The sequence below is a fragment of the Rhincodon typus genome, chromosome 19 (genome assembly GCF_021869965.1).
Source record: "Rhincodon typus isolate 14 chromosome 19, sRhiTyp1.1, whole genome shotgun sequence".
Taxonomy (NCBI): domain Eukaryota; kingdom Metazoa; phylum Chordata; class Chondrichthyes; order Orectolobiformes; family Rhincodontidae; genus Rhincodon; species Rhincodon typus.
The window spans coordinates 157,973-175,964 of record NC_063350.1 but is presented as its reverse complement, the minus strand read 5'-3'; the positions used below and the strand labels follow the sequence as shown (position 1 = coordinate 175,964).

At 43.4% G+C, this 17,992-nt stretch overlaps 1 protein-coding gene across 1 annotated transcript in view; it reads left to right on the top strand.

The window, feature by feature from the left end:
* LOC109915181 (fer-1-like protein 4) overlaps positions 1-15,762 on the top strand; it is a 223,800-nt gene extending 208,038 nt beyond the window's left edge. Inside the window, exons 38-40 of the mRNA XM_048608493.1 lie at positions 7,335-7,576; positions 13,590-13,864; positions 15,651-15,762. Coding sequence (XP_048464450.1) covers positions 7,335-7,576; positions 13,590-13,864; positions 15,651-15,755 — 622 coding nt within the window. The 3' untranslated portion in view covers positions 15,756-15,762. The remainder of the gene's footprint in view (positions 1-7,334; positions 7,577-13,589; positions 13,865-15,650) is intronic.
* Positions 15,763-17,992: the final 2,230 nt, after the last annotated feature.

The window sequence follows — 17,992 nt, the reverse complement described above, 5'->3', positions numbered from 1 at the left end:
CATCAGAGGAGCAGGAAGGCTGACGTTTCAGGCCTAGACCCTTCTTCTGAAGAAGGGTCTAGGCCCGAAACGTCAGCCTTCCTGCTCCTCTGATGCTGCCTGGCCTGCTGTGTTCATCCAGCTCTACGCCTTGGTATCTCTATCTCCGTACAACTTCTTTTAATTCTCTTCAGAATCTACTTTCCTACCTAACTTTGTTTCATTAGTAAACTTGGATGCATTATTCTCAGCCACTCATTTAAATTTTTCATATAGACTTTAAGTAGCTAAAGCCCAAACTCGTGGTAATCCACTGAACTGAAAAAGTCCTTTTTATTCCAACTGCCTGTTTTATGTATGTTAACCAATGCTTAATCCATGCTAATACATTACCTGAATCCTTGAGTCCTAATTTTGGATTACTACTTCTTGTATGACATATTATCAAATGCTTTTTGAAAATCCAAATACACTGCACCAACTGTTTCCTCCTTATCCACCTTACTAGTTATATCTGCAAGAGAAACTCTAAAAGAGTTAAATGATTTTCCTTTTCTAACATAAAACCATGTTGTCACAACTTTACAGAAAAGACCTGTGCCCACTGTTCCACAAGTCATCACAAAATGTATGCATGCGTAAAATCCCAATGAAGCCATCAAGACAATTTACCTGAATGACTGCTACTTAGGATGTAAAACAGTTCACACCAGGTTTGCTTCAGTAACACACTCAATTTTAACAAAAGCAATGAAAAGAAAGCATTCATAATTTATGCAACTTCAACTCAGCCTGCTCTAAACCACAAAATCAGAAGTCACAAGACACCAGGTTATAGTCCAACAGATTTGTTTGAAATCACACAAGCTTTTGGAGTGTAGCTCCTTCATCAGGTGCAGTGAGAGAGCAGGGCACACAGACCCAGAGTTTATAGACAGAGAGATCAAGGGCAGAGTGATTAAAAGATCATACAACTGGTGTGAGTGGAGTGTCAGATGATAAGTCTCTGCAGGCGACCAAGAATATTAGACGGTGAGTGAAGTGTCAACAGCTGAACAACAAATGAAGGTTAATTGAGGCAGAGAGATATATACAAAAAAATAAAAATAAGGTGGTGCTGGAGACAAACCAAATGACTGAAATAACATAATAGGTATACAAGTTGCATGCTGAGGGTCTAATCAAAGTAATAAGTAATCCAAAACTGTACAAACTAATTAAGGTGGAGAGATCATAACAATTTATCAAGGTGATGTCAAAACAGGACGGTAAGGAAGATTTTATAGATATAGAACAGTATGGTGGGCTCAAAAACAGAAGTTGCTGGAAAAGCTCAGCAGGCCTGGCAGCACCTGTGAAGAAAAAATCAGAGTTAACGTTTTGGGTCCGAAACGTTAACTTTGATTTTTTCTTCACAGGTGCTGCTAGATCTGCTGAGCTTTTCCAGCAACTTCTGTTTTTATTCCTGATTTACAGCATCCGCAGTTTTTTTGGTTTTTATTTAGTATGGTGGGGTCACCTGCAGTACGACATATACTCCAAGATCACAGTTGAGGCCATCTTCATGGGTACGGAACTTGGCTATCAGTCTCTGCTCTGTGACTCTGTATTGTTGTGTATGTCGAAGTCTGCCTTGGAGGATGCTTACCCAAAGATTGGAGGCTGAATGTCCTTGACTGCTGAAGTGTTTCCCAATTGGGAGGGAACATTCCTGCCTGGCAATTGTTGCGCTGTGTCCATTCATCTGTTGTAGCGTCTGCATGGTTTTGCCAATTTACCGTGCCTCAGGGCATCCTTGCCCACAGTGTATGAGATAGACAACGTTGTCCAAGTCACATGAGTATCTGCTGTGCATGTGTTGGGTGGTGTTCCCACGTGTGATTGTACTGTCCATGTCGATGATCTGACATGTCTTGCAGAGGTTGTCATGGCAGTGTTGTGTGGTATTGTGGTTGATGTTGTCCTGAAGGCTGGGTAGTTTGCTGCAAACAATGGCCTATTTAAGGTTTGGCAGTTGTTTGAAAGCAAGAAGTGGAGGCATAGGGAAGATCTTGGCGAGATGCTCATCGTCATTGATGACATGTTGAAGGCTTTGAAGAACATGGTGTAGTCTCTCTGCTTCAGGGAAGGTACTGGACAATGAAGGGTACTCTATTGGCTGTATCCTGTGTTCGTCTTCTGAGGAGGTCGTTGTGGTTTTTCACTGAGGCGTGTTAGAATTGGCTATCGATGAATTGAGCATTGTTTCCCGTGCTTATGAGGGTGTCCTTCAAAACCTTCAGGTGTCAATCATGTTCCTCCTCATCTGAGCAGATTCTGCCTATGCACAGAGCTTGTCCATGGGAGATGGCTTCTTTAATATGTTTAGGCTGGAAGCCAAACTGCTGACTTTGTCCACTCCGGTCCACCACTGGTACTTCTACATCTTCGTTCTAAACCACAAACATATCCACACTCAAACATGATTAACACAGACAAAGGACAAACAGTTTAACACATATACAACGGCAGGAAAAGAATGTAGACAGGATAAACAATACTTCAAAGGCCAAAGGTCCAAACCATGAGGTGGGAGGATACCTTCCTCACAGTCCTTTGTATTTTTGCAACAATGAGATGCTATTCTTTATGCAATGACAGTCATTCATCATTTTCATGGGTGATCAGGTGAACTTAGATTTCCTCTTGAATAAATTCTTTCTTTTAAACTTTCTTGGGTTTTCTACCTTTCCCAGACAGAGAGAGAGGTGGAGGTTGCTTCAGAAAATACTTACAAGGATGTTGCCAGGGTTGGAGGGTTTGAGCTATAGGGAGGGACTGAATAGGCTATTTTCACTGGCCTGTCAGAGGCTGACAGGTGACCTTGTGGAGGTTTATAAAATCATGAGGGGCATAGAAAGGATGAACAGCCAAGGTCTTTCCCAAGGGTAGGGGAATCCAAAACTAGAGAGAACAGGTTTAAGGTGAGAGGAGAAAGATTTAAAAGGTACTCAAGGGGAACATTTTTCATACAGAGGGTGGGACATGGTTGGAATGAGCTGCCAGAGGAAGTGGTGGAGGTGGGTACAGTTACAACATTTAAAAGGCATCTGAAGATTGCTGGGGCCTGCAATAGAGGTAGGTCGCAGAAGACTGGAGAATAGCTGATGTTGTTCCTTCGTTTAAGATGGGCAGCAATTTTAATCCAGGAAATTATAGGCCAGTGAGCCTTACATCAGTGGTAGGGAAATTATTGGAGAAGATTCTTAGGGACAAGATTTACGCACATTTGGAGAAGAATTGACTTATTAGGCATCATCAGGGAGGGAGAGATATGTGGGGGAGATCTTGTTTAACAAACTTGCTTTGAGTTTTTTTTTCATGAAGTGATTGAAGAGGGTAGGGCAGTGGATGTTGTCTTTATGGACTTTACTAAAGCATTTGACAAGATCTCTCATGGTAGGCTGGTCCAGACTTAAGTCACAAGGCCTGCACACTGAGTTAGGAAGTTGGATACAAAATTGGCTTGACCATAGAAGACTGAGGGTGGTTGTGGATGAACCAAATCCCCGAAGGCCAGGATCTCATCACCAAGTCACCCTTTATTTACATGTGCACAGTACATCACACTGATCCAGCCAGCTCAGAGCTAGCTCCCAGACTGAATAGAAACCCTGATACTCCTGCAATTTTTTCTTTTTCTTTCCTTTTTAGAATGAGAAGACCTTCTGAATCTCCTGCTTTTCCCCCCATGCTACTACTGTACAGCAGTAGTGCTGATATTTTCCCCATGTTGCCTGTGTTGTGTGTGTCTATGTGCGGTGACTCAGTAAAAAGACACCAATGCGCAAACACTATTTCATACTTCCCACCACCAGGAAAACACCCATGTGGCCAGAGAACCATTAACAAGCAAAATGCTTACGTGAAGAAAGGAGGAAATAAAGCACTCCACCCCACCACGGTGACATTCTGTTTATATCTGTCAGACAGGACTCCCTGATTGGACTAGGTCCAATTGGAACAGCCCCAATCAGGGAGCTTACATTCCATGAGATCCACCTGGCTGACCTCGTTCCAATCTCTACATCCCTCCCCCCTTAAATCCTGGGATTTAGGCCCATTCCTTCTCCAGTAGCTTTTCCTGGGGGGTATTTGCACAAGACCCAGTTGCTCTGACTCTGCCTTGGATACTCGTGGCCTGTATGGAGTCTTAAACTGCCTCCTATGCCCAGAGTGTGTTGGCCGAAATTCATTTTCTTCTTCAGGTGGTAATGGTGTTGAGGTGTGACATCTGTTGTGTCCATCTCGTCCTCAGATGTTTCTTTGATGCTGGGTGGAGGGGGAGAACCCACCAGGTTCTGACAGCCTTGCCGAATGTTCTGAGGGGCCAGGTACGTTTTGCTCCTGCCCCATTTGCAAAGTTGCAGCTTTCATGTGGTCCACGTGGTTGTTCAGGACCGCCTCTCCTACCCTAACTTTGGACATCCTGGGACCTGACTTTCCGTTGACCATGCCTCTTACCCATGCAGGTCCATTCCTGTTCTTCCAACACCAAACTTTGTCCCCTGAAGTAAACTGCCTCTCTCACTTTGAGGAGTCCAGCATATGGCATTAGCATGCCTGATGCCATTTCACTCACTCCCCCACATCTGGGAAGGTCAGATTTAACCTGGTGCAGAGTCTTCTGGAGCTGTCCCTGTAGTTGCATGAGGAGTGGTCCTATAATCAAACAGGAACTGGAACAGTTTGGTGTTGAGTGAAGCTGTTTCTTTAATCCTGTTTTCAAAGATTAGACTGCTCTTTCTGCTAAACCATTGGACAATGGTTGGTAGGGAACTGTCCTTATATGGTGAATGCCATTCAACATTAGAAAATACTCGAACTCCGTGCTGGTAAATAACAGCCTGTTGCCTGTGACCAACACTTCCGGGACTCAAGGTATTGCAAAAGATGCTCGCAGCTTTTCAGTCATTGTCTCCATCTTTGACAAATGAACTCTATGCACATCCAACTACTTTGAATGGATGTCCACAATGAGTAAAAGCGTTGACCATGGAAAGACCAGCAAAGTCAATGTGTAACAGAGTCCAGGGTTTACCTAACCATTCCCATGAATGTCGGGATTTGCGGGCAGCGTCATTGTTGGCACTCTGGGCACTGCCCCACTAACGTGACTATGTCAGCATCCAATCCTGGCCATCAGACATGACTTCTTGGCAACATCTTCATTTTGGAAACTCCTGGATGATCCTAGTTGAGTTCAGCCAGAATACGATGGCGACTTTTACTCAGGAAACTCACTCTTGCTCCACATAATATGCCATCCTGTATGGTGATCTGGTCTGGCCAGGTCCAGAAAAGTTTCAGTTCAGGTTGGGATGGCCCTTTTGTTTCCTCCATCACCACCAGCTGTTTTAGTTTTGCCACAGTCTGATGCTGCCAGTGGTGACCAGAAGGGTGTCCAGAAATTTTAAAACCAGAATGGACTGTTCTAGTAGCGGCACCACTGGTGGTGTATTTGCCACTTAGCTTCCCGTACTGTGCTCCAATTTGTAATTGGACACGCTTGGAATAAGAGCTCACCACTGAATTCGACCTGAAGCTTTGAGTGGCATGGCCCCATCCTCATTTAGTAGGTGGGTAGAAGGGTTTGTGGTCTGTTAGTATTACAAATTTTTGTCTGTAAAGATAATGGTGGAATTTTCTCACACCAAACATGACCACCAAATTTTCCCTTTCTTTCTGGGCATATCTTCATTTGGCATCAGCCAATGTCTGAGAAGCATATGCTATCGGCCTGTGCCACTTTCCAGCAGAGGACGGAGAACATTTTACAAGGTCCACCCCAGATCGCCATTTATCTCAATGATGTGCTAATAACCAGGAAGACCGATAAAGAGCATTGACATTTCTCCATGGTGGGTGTACACTTTAGGAGGGAAAAATGTGTGTTCCAGGCACCCCAAGTGAACTGATTGGGCTACAGAGTTGACAGGACCAGGTAATACCCATTGGATGATAATGTGAGGGCAATCAGAGATGCTCTGGCTTCCATATCTATACTAGAGCTAAGCTCTTTCCTTAGGTTGGTGAATTATTATGGAAAATTCATACGTAATCCCTTCCATTTGCTATTGAGAAAGGGGCAACCTTGGATATAGTCTTGTAGCCAAGATGTAGCCTTTAGGGAAGTAAAGAAGCAGCTATCATCGTTTTAGGTGTTGGCACACTATGATCCCAAGCAAGATGTGGTGCTGACATGCAATGCCTCCCCATTCAGTGTCGGAGTAGTTTTGGCTCACCATATAACCTCCCTCATTTGGTCAAAACAGGAAACTGCTGTTCACAGCATACACCCTGGGTCAGAGTTTAAACTAATTTGTCCAAAATTACCAGCATGCTAAATTGTAGCTCTTAACCAGTCTCGTTGCTATTTCTGCTGCTGGCCAACTGACCACAATACTGAAGGCTGAGTAGTTAAAAAGCTCTATCCATAAAGATCAATGTCTTCATAGAATCATTGAATCCCTACTGTGTGGAAACAGGCCCTTCGGCCCAACAAGTCCACACTGAACCTCAGAGCATCCCACTCAGACCCATCCTCCTATAACCCACCTAATCTACACCTCCCTGAACACTATGGACAATTTAGTATGGCCAATCCACCTACCCTACACATCTTTGGACTGTGGGATGAAACCGGAGCACCCGGAGGAAATCCACGCAGACACGGGGAGAATGTGCAAACTCCACACAGATAGTCGCCCGAGGCTGGAATCAAACCTGGGTCCCTGGCGCTGTGAGGTAGCAGTGCTAACCACTGAGCCACCATGCCACCCCAAACCATCTTGGTTTCTGGCTCAGTGGCTGGCCTGGATACAAATTGCTCTGTGGGTATACCTACACCCCATGAACTACAAGAAGCTCACCAACACCTTCTCAGGGACAGTTAGGGATGGGTATAAATGCTGACCCAGTCAGTGATGTTCACATCTCATGAATGAAAAAATAATGGTTAACGTTTCAAACATTTCCTCTTTTCTCATTATATCTCCTTCCCTATATTTAATTAATCTGTTTGATTTTTATTTTATTTTTATTTTTGCAAATCTTACATACCCATAGAAACTTTTACAATTAGTTTTTATCTATCACTGCCCCACATCCCGTGAATTGCCTGTCACCCAAAGTTCACAGCAGAATCCCACTGTTTTCTCAACCAGTGCTTATACAGACACATGAAAATAGGAACTAGATGATGATCACAAGTAGGAACAAGAGTAAGGACCAGGTTTCATCATATACACCATACAAAACATACGTTAGGGACATGAGGATCTTAGCATCGAAACTGTTTCTGTTTAATTTCACAGATGGTTAAAGGGTTTGGAAGATGATAAACAAGAGACTGATGTCCACTTTAATTCTCTGACTGGAGAAGGAAATTTCAACTGGCGATTTGTCTTCCGTTTTGACTACTTGCCAACAGAGAAGGAGATTGTTTATAAGAAGAAAGAGTCAATTTTCTCTTTGGAGGAGTCTGAGTTTCGACAGCCTGCTGTTCTCATGCTCCAACTTTGGGATTATGACTTGATTTCTGCAAATGACTTTCTTGGTAAGTATTTCAAATCTGTTTGCTTCCAGACATTTTTCAAAAACTCCTTCCTTGTTCCCTTTTTAAATATGTCAAAACCATGGTGAGGGGATAGAAGAGATTTCATAAGACAATATCAGGGTTAGAAACATACAAACATAGAAACTAGAAGCAGAATAGGCAATTTGGCTTTTTGAGCATACACTGCCAATCAATATGATAATGGCTGATCATACACCTGAATAGCACTTTCTCACTTTCTCCATATCCTTTGATTCCTTTAGCCCTCCTTAAAAACATACAATGATTTGGCCTCAGCAACTTTCTGTGGCAGAGAATTCCACAGGCTTACCACTCTCTGGGTGAAGACATTTTTCCTCATCTCAGTCCTAGGTATTATCACTAGACTATTAATTCAGAAACTCAGCGAATGTTGTGAGGGGTAATAGGAACTGTCGATGCTGGAGAATCTGAGACAACAAGGTGTAGAGCTGGATGAACACAGCAGGCCAAGCAGCATTAGAGGAGCAGGAAGGCTGACGTTTCGGGTCTAGACCCTTCTTCAGAAATGGATGTTGTGAGGGCCTGGGTTCGAGTCCCAGCATGACAGATGGTGGAATTTGAATTCAGTTTTAAAAAATCTGTAATTGAGAATCTACTGATGACAAAATCTTTGTTGTTTGTTGGAAAAATCCTGCTGGTTCACTAATGTTGTTCAGGGAAGGAAAATCTGCCAAACTTACCGTATCTGGCCTACATGTGACTCCAGACCCACAGCAATGTAGTTGACTCTCAACTGCCCTCTGAAATGGCCTAGCAAGCTATTCAGTTGTACCAATTGCTAAAAAATCTCAAAGAAATGAAACCAGATGGATCACCCGGCATCAACCTAGGCATCGGAAAAGACAATGGCAGAAACAGCCCTGTCGACCCTGCACAGTCCTCCTCACTAACATCTGGGGATTAGTGTGAAAATTGGGAGAGCTGTCTCACAGACTAGTCAAGCAACAACCCAACATAGTCATAGTCACGAAATCATACCTTACAGACAATATGTCCTGTTCCACCAGCAGGACAGAGCCAGCAGAGGTGGCAGCACAGTGATATACAGTCGGGAGGGCGTTGCTCTAGGAGTCCTCAACATTGACTCTGGATCCCATGAAGTCTCATGGCTTCAGGTTAAACATGGACAAGGAAATCTCCTGCTGATTACCACATACCGTCCTCCCTCAGCTGATGAATCAGTACTCCTCCATGTTGAACAACACTTAGACGAAACACTGAGGATGGCAAGGGCCCAAAATGTACTCTGGGTGGGGGATTTCAATGTCCACCACCAAGAGTGGCTCGGCAGCAGCACTATGATTGAGCTGGTTGGGTCCTAAAGGACATAGCTACTAGACTGGGTCTGCGGCAGGTGATGAGGGAACAAACAAGATGGGAAAACATACTTGAACACATCCTCACCAATCTGCCAGCTGCAGATGCATCTGTCTATGACAGTATCAGTAAGAGTGACCATCGCACAGTCCTTGTAGAGATAAAGTCCCACCTTCACATTGAGAATAACTTCCATCGTGTTGTGTAGCACTATCACCGTGCTAAATGGGACAGACTTCGCACAGATCTAGCAACTCAAGACTGGGCATCCATGAGGTGCCGTGGGCCATCAATAGCAGCAGAATTGTACTCCAGCACAATCTGTAACCTCATGGCCTGGATTACCCCCACTCAACCATTACCATCACCATCAAGCCAGGGGATCAACCCTGGTTCAATGGAGAATGCAGGAGGGCATGCCAGGAGCAGCACCAGGAATACCTGAAGATGAGGTATCAACCTGGTGAAGCCACCAAACAGGACTACTTGCACACAAATAGCATACTCCCCAGTTGTCTGGATGGGTGCAGCTCCAATAACACTCAAGAATCTTGTCATAATCCAGGCTTGATTGACACCACATCCACAAACACCCACTCCCTCCACCCACCGACACTCAGTAGCAGCAGTGTGTACTATCTATAAGGTGCACTGCGGAAATTCACCAAAGATCCTCAGACAGCATCTTCCAAAATCACGACCACTTCCATGTAGAAAGACAAGGGCAGCAGATACATGGGAACATCATCACCTCCAAGTTCCCCTCCGAGACACTCACCACTTGGAAATATATCTCCGTTCCTTCACTGTCACTGGGTCAAAATCCTGGAATTCCCTCCTTAATAGCATTGTGGGTCAACCTACAGCAGGAGGACTGCAGCAGATCAAGAAGACCACTGACCACCACCTTCTCAAGGGCAACTAGGGATGGGCAATAAATGCTGGCCAGCCAACAACGCCCACGTCCCATAAATGAATTTAAAAAAAGGCTTACCCTGTATATTTAGACTGTGACGCCTAGTTCAGAACTCCCCAGTCATTGAGAACATCCTTCCTGCATCTACCCTTTCTAACCCTGTTAAATTTATAGGTTTTTAAGAGAATTTCCGCCTCCATTCTTCTGAAATTAAGTGAATACAGTCCAAGTGATCAAGTCTCTCTCTGTACGTTAGTCCTGCGGTCCCAGGATTCTATCTGGTGAAGCTTCACTGCACTGCCTCTGTAGTGAGAACACCCTTTCTCAGATAAGGAGACCAAAACTACACACAATACTCCTGGTGTGATCTCACCAAGGCCCTGCACAATTGCAGCAACACATCCCTGCTCCTGTACCCGAATCCTCTAACGAATGAAGGCCAACACATCATTTGCCTTCTTCACCAGCTGCTGGACCTGCAATGCTCACTTAAAGTGACTGGTGTACAAGAACACTCAGTTCTTATTGCACTTCCCCCTTTCATTCAGATAATAATCTGCCTGTCTGGTTTCACTACCAAAGTGGATAACCTTACATTTATACCGTATCTGCCATGTATTTACCCACTTAACTTGTCCAAATCACACTGAATCTTCTCTGCATTGTCCTCATAGCATAAACCCCACTCCCACACATTTTTGCATCATCTGCAAACTTGAAACTATGACAGGTAGTTTCTTCATCTAAATTATTAATATCAATTGTGAATAACTGTGGTCTAAGCACTGATCCCTGTGGTACCCCACTGCCTGCCATTAGGAAAATGACCCATTTATTCCTACTCTTTGCTTCCTGTTTACCATCAGATTTTTTTTATCCATTTCTGTACATGACCTTCAATCCCATGCTCCTTAATTTTTTGCATACTAATCTTTGTATGGGATTTTATTGTGAGACTTCTGAAAATTCAAATAAATCACGTCCACTGACATTTTCTTATTCTTTTTCCTGGTTACATCCTCAAAAATTTCCAACAGATTTGTCAAGCCCATCCTCCCCTTCATAAAACTATGCTAAGTCCTATCCTATCACTATCTTAAGAGATTTAAAATCATCAAAACAGCATTAGCAATGATTACATTTTTTGGAGTATTTTTGAAACTGCAAATTGCAGAATTGTAACTACTTTTAAAACAGAAGGATTAAATATTTTGAGGAGGGAAATAAAGAAGTATCATAGAATCCCTACAGTGTGGAAACAGGCCATTCAGTCCAACAAGTCCACACTGACCCTCCGAAGAGAATCCCACCCAGACCCATTCCTGTAACTCTGCATTTCCCATGGCTAATACACCTAACCTACATATCCCTGAACACTATGGGCAATTTAGCATGGCCAATCCACCTAGCGTGCACATATTTGGACTGTGGGAGGAAACCAGAGCACTGGCCGGAAACCCACGCAGACACGGGGAGAATGTACAAACTCCACACAGTCGCCCAAGAGTGGAATTGAACCCAGGTCCCTGGCGCTGTGAGGCAGCAGTGCTAACCACTGACCCTCCGTGTTGCCCCAAATTTTTAAACAAAGCTCAAGTTAAGTCAACACAGCAGGCCAGGCAGCATCAGAGGAGCAGGAAAGCTGACGTTTCGGGTCAGGACATCAGCTTTCCTGCTCCTTTGATGCTGCCTGGCCTGCTGTGTTCCTCCAGCTCCACACTGTGTTATCTCTGACTCCACCATCGGCAGTTCTTACTATCTCAAGTTAAGTCAAGATGCCTATAAACAAAGGGAGTACCCAGATTTGGGCTGGGAAACCTCTTGACCTGCAATCAAATGTTGTACCACTGAGCTATACCCCCAGTGTATTTAGAAATGCTACAGAGAAAGGATGAAGTAGAAATCTCATTCAGAGGAACAATAACCCTTTTCTACAGCGTTTTAACCGTGATGATACTGATATACCAATGTTATCATTTGGTCATGCCACAGTAATTTTTTTGTTTAAAGTAATCAAAGTTTGAAATCCCAGTTGCTTACAAATTGAATACAGCCATGAGATCACGTGTTTTTCCAAAGCAGAATAAACTTTATTGCACAAGGTTAGGAAAGTAAAGCAATCTTCAATATATATTCTCTATATATGTGTATACTAACATCCAGAATTAACATGGGGTAAATATGGATTAACAGACAGTGATAGAACCAATCTACCTCAGACCACCTCAATGATGGCTCAGAGAGTTGTGCAAACAGTGAAATGGAAACAGAAACTCAAACTCAAATGGTGAAAGCAGAAACATAAATGCCACAAAAATCATTGCAAACAGAAACTAAATAAGAAAAATCACAAATACAAATAGTTTGAACAAGGGGCAGTTTTAAAACTTGCATATGATATAAAACCTGGAAACATTGCAAACTGTGATGAGGACAGTGTGGAACTTAAAAAGGACATCGCCATCTTGTTGGAATAGATAGATAGGTGTCAAATGAAGTTCAATGTGGTGAAGTGTGAGGGGATATCATTTGTTAGAAAGAACATGGCAAAACAATGTAGACTAAAGGATACTAAAGGTTGTGCAGGAGCAGTTAGGCGAGAAGATGCAGGAGCAGAAGAAGGCCATTCAGTCCACCGAGTTTGCTCTGCTATTCAATGTGATTATGGTTGATGTGATCAAGCTCAACAAAACTTTCCTGCCTTTTTACCATAAAAAATTTCACCCAGAGGATGGTGGGTATCTAGAATGGTGTTAGAGGCAGAAATTTTCGTATCATTTAAGAAGTATTTAGATACACACTTGCGGTGCCTTGGTATATAAGGCTATAAGCAAAGTGCTGGAAAATGTGATTAGAATAGTTAGGTGCTGGTTCTTGACTTGCACAGACCCAATGGGCTTAAGGGTCATTTTGGATACTGTAGGCCTCTGTGACTTTATGATTCTAACCTTGATTCCCTTACTGATTAAAAATCTGTCTCTCTCATCCTTATTTACATTTAACAAATAAGCCAGGACAGCTGTCTGCAGTATACCCAGATGTATGTGCACATATTTCATTGAATGTAGTAGGTGGAGTTTCCCAGACTTTATTAATAGTGACTTGCAAAAGAAGCAAATGCAATGTGAGAAAAAAAACTCCTTTGTGCAGCAAATAGTTATGGTCTAGAATGCACTGCCTAGAAGTGTAGAGAAGGTTCATTGAAGCCTTTAAGAAGGCAATATGTAATTATTTGAATAGAAACAGTTTGCAGGGTTGGGGGAAAAGCCAGGAAAATGGCACTGTCATAATGCTCATGTGGATGATCAATACAGATACAGTGGGCCCAATGGTCTCGTTACACAGGGTAACATTTCTGTCAATGAAAACAGAAAACATCAAAGGAAGTGTTGAAATCCTATTCAACTAGATTTGTGTTTTCAAAATTTGGCTTCAATCCAATTTGCAGTCATAACAACTGCCTTTTATCTCTGATCGTGAAAACCTGCCTGAGCTGATTTCTGGCAGTGAAGCTTGAAAACTGACCACTGAGTTCAGTTCATTCAAAGAATACCAGTCTCCCAAAGTTTAATATTTTTTTGAAAATACAAATAAATCTACTCGAAACCAATTTCTCACTTGCATGATTTTGCTAATGATAACTGTGTAGAAGATGGCAGGAGCAATAATCATCAGTGTAATTGTGGTAAGAGGTGAACCATTACAAACTGTGTAAGTAATTCCTTTCTGCCTTGCTAGGTTCTATTGAAGTGAAGCTGTATGATATGGTCCGAGGAGCAAAGACAGCAAAACAATGTACCATCAAGATGGCAAAAGAAAAAGCAGGTCCACGCACTTCCATCATAAGAAATAAACGGATGAGAGGATGGTGGCCGTTGATCAAAGTGAAAGAGGTAGAAGATGGGGAGAAAGAGGAAGAAAACAAAAAAAAGAAGAAAAAGAAGAAAAAGAAGAAAGTTAATATTGAAGATGTTGAGTTTACTGACAATTCTAACAACACTTACATCCTTCGGGTGAGATGCTGATTCTTACTGATTTCTCAAACTGAGAGATACCTGAGACTGTGGGCATCCTGCATCAGTAAAGTGTTTCCTTACCTCTGGGTTCCAACTGGGAACACTACCCCAACATTATTCAGTTCGAGGACCATAGACTATAGAATCCCTACCGTGTTGAAACAGGCCCCTCGGCCCAACAAGTCCAGACCGACCCTTAGAACATCCCACCCAGACCCATCTCCCTAACTTAAACATCCCTGAACACTATGGGCAATTTAGCATGGCCAATCCACCTGACCTGCACATCTTTTGACTGTGGGAGGAAACTGGAGCACCTGGAGGAAACCCCAGCAGACACAGGGAGAACGTGCAAACTCCACACAGACAGTTGCCCAAGGGTGGAATGGAACCCAGGTCCCTGGCATTGTGAGGCAGCAGTGCTAACCACTGAGCCACTGGAGAAAAGCACCGTAACGTTGTCCAGTGCAATGGGAAAGGTACCCTGATGTGAATGAACGCCTATGAAATTGTACCCCGGTCTGGATCAGTTCCATCAGTAGAGGAGAGAATTAGGGATGAAAATTGAAATCCTGTATTAAATCCTGTAGTAGTAGGCAACCCGATCTCTCCACTTGTTGCGGATTAGGCTCCCTCATTCTGCAACCATTATACATTATTGTTTTCAAAGGGCCTGAATAACATCCTTCTGTGTGGTAATGTCTTTCTGGGCTGAATATTCCACTTGGAGCAGAATTTCCTCCCTCCAGGGCAAAGGTTGGAGTGAGCCTGCTCCTGATTGGCTGGCTCATGCTACAGTCATTTAACAGCTTTCAGGTATTAATTGGCTTCAGGAGGGCCTTCCTTCATCCCCATTGATGAATGTGTCACCTTAGGGAACTGACATCCAACCAAATGGTTGTTAGTGTTCATGTCAAAGCAGTGTCACAGGGAGCTGTGGCCACTACTGGGACTGTGGTGAGTACTAGAGGGAATCTGGGAGTCATGCCTCAGTCACATGGTTAGGCGCCTGATGAGAGGCAAGGGTTAAAATCTTTGTGGGGAGGGCCTTTTTCCTGGTGACCAGTCTGCCAAATTTCATATAGTGAGCTGGACACTTAGTGAGGCTCTCTCATTCATTCACCACTTAGACCCATGGGCAATCAAGCCACCCAATACCTCCCCAACAAGAGTGAGATTATAGCTGGGGCAAGAAATGATATGTAGATATCAGACAATGATCCCTTTCCATGATGAGCAATTTTATAGCTTTCTCCTGGCTGACACTCTGCATTCCACCACCAACCACACCCTCACCCACACACACCCTCTCTCTCTCTCACACACCACACACAATCTTCAGGGGAGCTATAACTTTGTGGCTTATAACTCATGTTTTCCTGTTACTCAGTGCCAGGTCTTTTCTGACATGTTGCTATTTCTATAAACATGGAAAAGGTTTTGGAAAATTATGTAATGTCTTTAAGGGTCTACTTCCATCCTACAAAATTTTCATGTTGTTTTGTGTTTTTTGTGTCTCTGGTAAAGACTCTTGGTTCTGAGTCAGAAAGTTTTAGAATCAAGCTCCACTCCAGTCTGGATGGATGAGCAGGGCTGAGAGTGTGCTGAGTTCCAGGAGATGTTAAATGCACCCTGATTGGCTCAGACAGGAACAAGGACTCATGCTACCTCTTCCACTGTGACAACTAAATGCAGACGACCGTCATATCATGGGCAGATGCGGGAGACAATTTTGAAAGACAAAATAGGGGCCTTTATGAATCTTTGTTCTCCTTTGTGACAGGGTAAATTAGAGGCTGAAATGCATTTGCTGACTGTAGAGGAAGCTGAAAAACGCCCCGTTGGCCTTGGACGGCAGGAACCGGAACCACTTGAGAAGCCCAAGTAAGTGAATAATGATGCCAAATGCTGCAAATGTGAAACCACAAAGACTGTGGGCAGAATCTTGCACCGTCTTCTGTGCTGTACAACTCTATGACTCTGACTTCTCGTGAGTTGTTCTAAAGAAGAATCATAAAAGACATTAGATATTTTCTAATCAGCCTGTTCAGAGATGTCATTACGTACCTCTGGAGCAGATCAGACTTCAACCCAGGTCTCCTGGTCCAGAGTTATGATCTACCACTGCAGCACAAGTGCCCATATGTCAGCATCTTAACTCTTACTAGGCTGACTTCCAGCACCGGTTTGAGGGACTTAGCGTCAGGAATGGGAGGCTCTACTGCAAGCTACTCCTTGTGCTAGCTGCTGACACCCCGCTTACCCACCCATCCTCTGCAACGGAACTCTGTGTCCCCCATTGCTGGCCTTTGCTAGGCACATCCTCAATCAACTAGTAACAAGAGAAAGCTACTAGCCTCTGATTTGATGGCAGCTCTCAGTGAGTGGGAATGGCACTGCTGGGATCCTTAATCCCATTGAATATCCTGCTGCTAGCTAGTCAGGTGCCTGAGGGGCATAAGGTGTGCTGGGCTTTTCAAAAAAAGGAGACAGTGCATCTGTTCACTGGCTCTGCAGCCAGATGCCAAATCCTGTCACCTCCACACAATGCTGCCTAAGAACTGTTTTTTTTTCCCTCTGATCTAAAATGTTTTATTTCCTACTTCCCTATGATGGATTATATGGCAGTTCCAACAAGGAAAGTCAAAGTGAGGACGATGGTGCTGGACTCAGTCAGTCTCTCTCACCACAATGTAGAAAAGGAAACATTGGTATAAATGTAGCTCAGAAAGTGTGTTTGCCATTTGGGACATTGTTTTGGGTGGAGGTGAACATAAAGGAGTGTAACAAAGTTGCGAAACAAATCATAGAGAGTCATAAACTCATACAGCAAGAAACAGTCCCTTTGGCTCACCATGACGATGCCGACCAATAAACAATAAACTGCACTAATCCCATTTACCCCCACGTGGTTCATAGCTTTCTTTGCCCTCGCATTTTAAGTACTCATCCAGATGTTTCTTAAATGCTGCACGAGTAACGGCATCTGCCACCCTTTCAGGTAGTTCTATATTTCTACCATCCTCTGAGTGAAAAAAGAAATTGCTCAGATCTTCTCTACACTACTTACTCCTCACCTTAAACTTATGCTGTCCATTCTTAGACACATCTGTCATTTTTAAGCAAACCACTACACTCTATATGCTTTTGAAGGGTCTCCCTGTTTTTAATTCACCGTACCTGAACACATGCTTCCTTCATTTTCTTTATCAAACTCTCAATATCCCTTCACATTCTGGGTTCCCTGAACTTACTGCCCTGGTCCTTCACCCTTAGAAGAACATGCTGGCCCTGAAATCTCACTATACTACTTTTAAGACTCCCACTTTCCAAATATACACTTACCTGCAAGTAGCCGCCCCATCTCTCATAGGAGTCTCTATATACTGACACAAAAAGCTCTCCTTTAAAAATTCCACTTACCTAATTCTTTTACACTAAGGCGATCCTAGTTAATATTAGCAATACTGAAGTCCCCTACAACTATAACCGTGTTTCTTTCACACTATTCTGTGATTGCCTACATTATCATCCTCTATCTCCCTCTGACTGTTGGGAGGCCTGTAGTATAATCCCAGAAAAGTAATCACCCCATTTTTATTTCTAAGCTGTATTGAGACCATCTCATTAAATGAGCCTCCTAGGATATCCTCCCTCATTACTGCACCAATGGTTTCCTTTATCAATAATACAATGTTGTCAGTCCTGCCCTTCCCTGAACCATGTCTCAGTGATTGCAACAATATCATATTCCCACATGTGGATTAATACTGTTTAAGTTCATCCACCATACCAGTCAGGCTTCTTGCATTAAAATGCTTTCCGGTCCTTGCACGTGCCTTATCCTGCCCATGTCTTCTCCACCTTCTGGACTATCTTGGTATTTAATCTGATTGGACCTTACACCTTAGTTTCTTCTACTCTGTGCCCTATTCCACTGCCATCCCCCTGTCAGAGTTCTTAGATACTTCAGCAGAACCTCAATATAATGGATAAAAACCAAAAGAACTGCGGATGCTGTAAATCAGGAACAAAAACAAAGTTGCTGGAAAAGCTCAGCAGGTCTGGCAGCATCTGTGGAGGAGAAAACAGAGTTAACGTTTCGGGTCCGTTGACCCTTCCTCA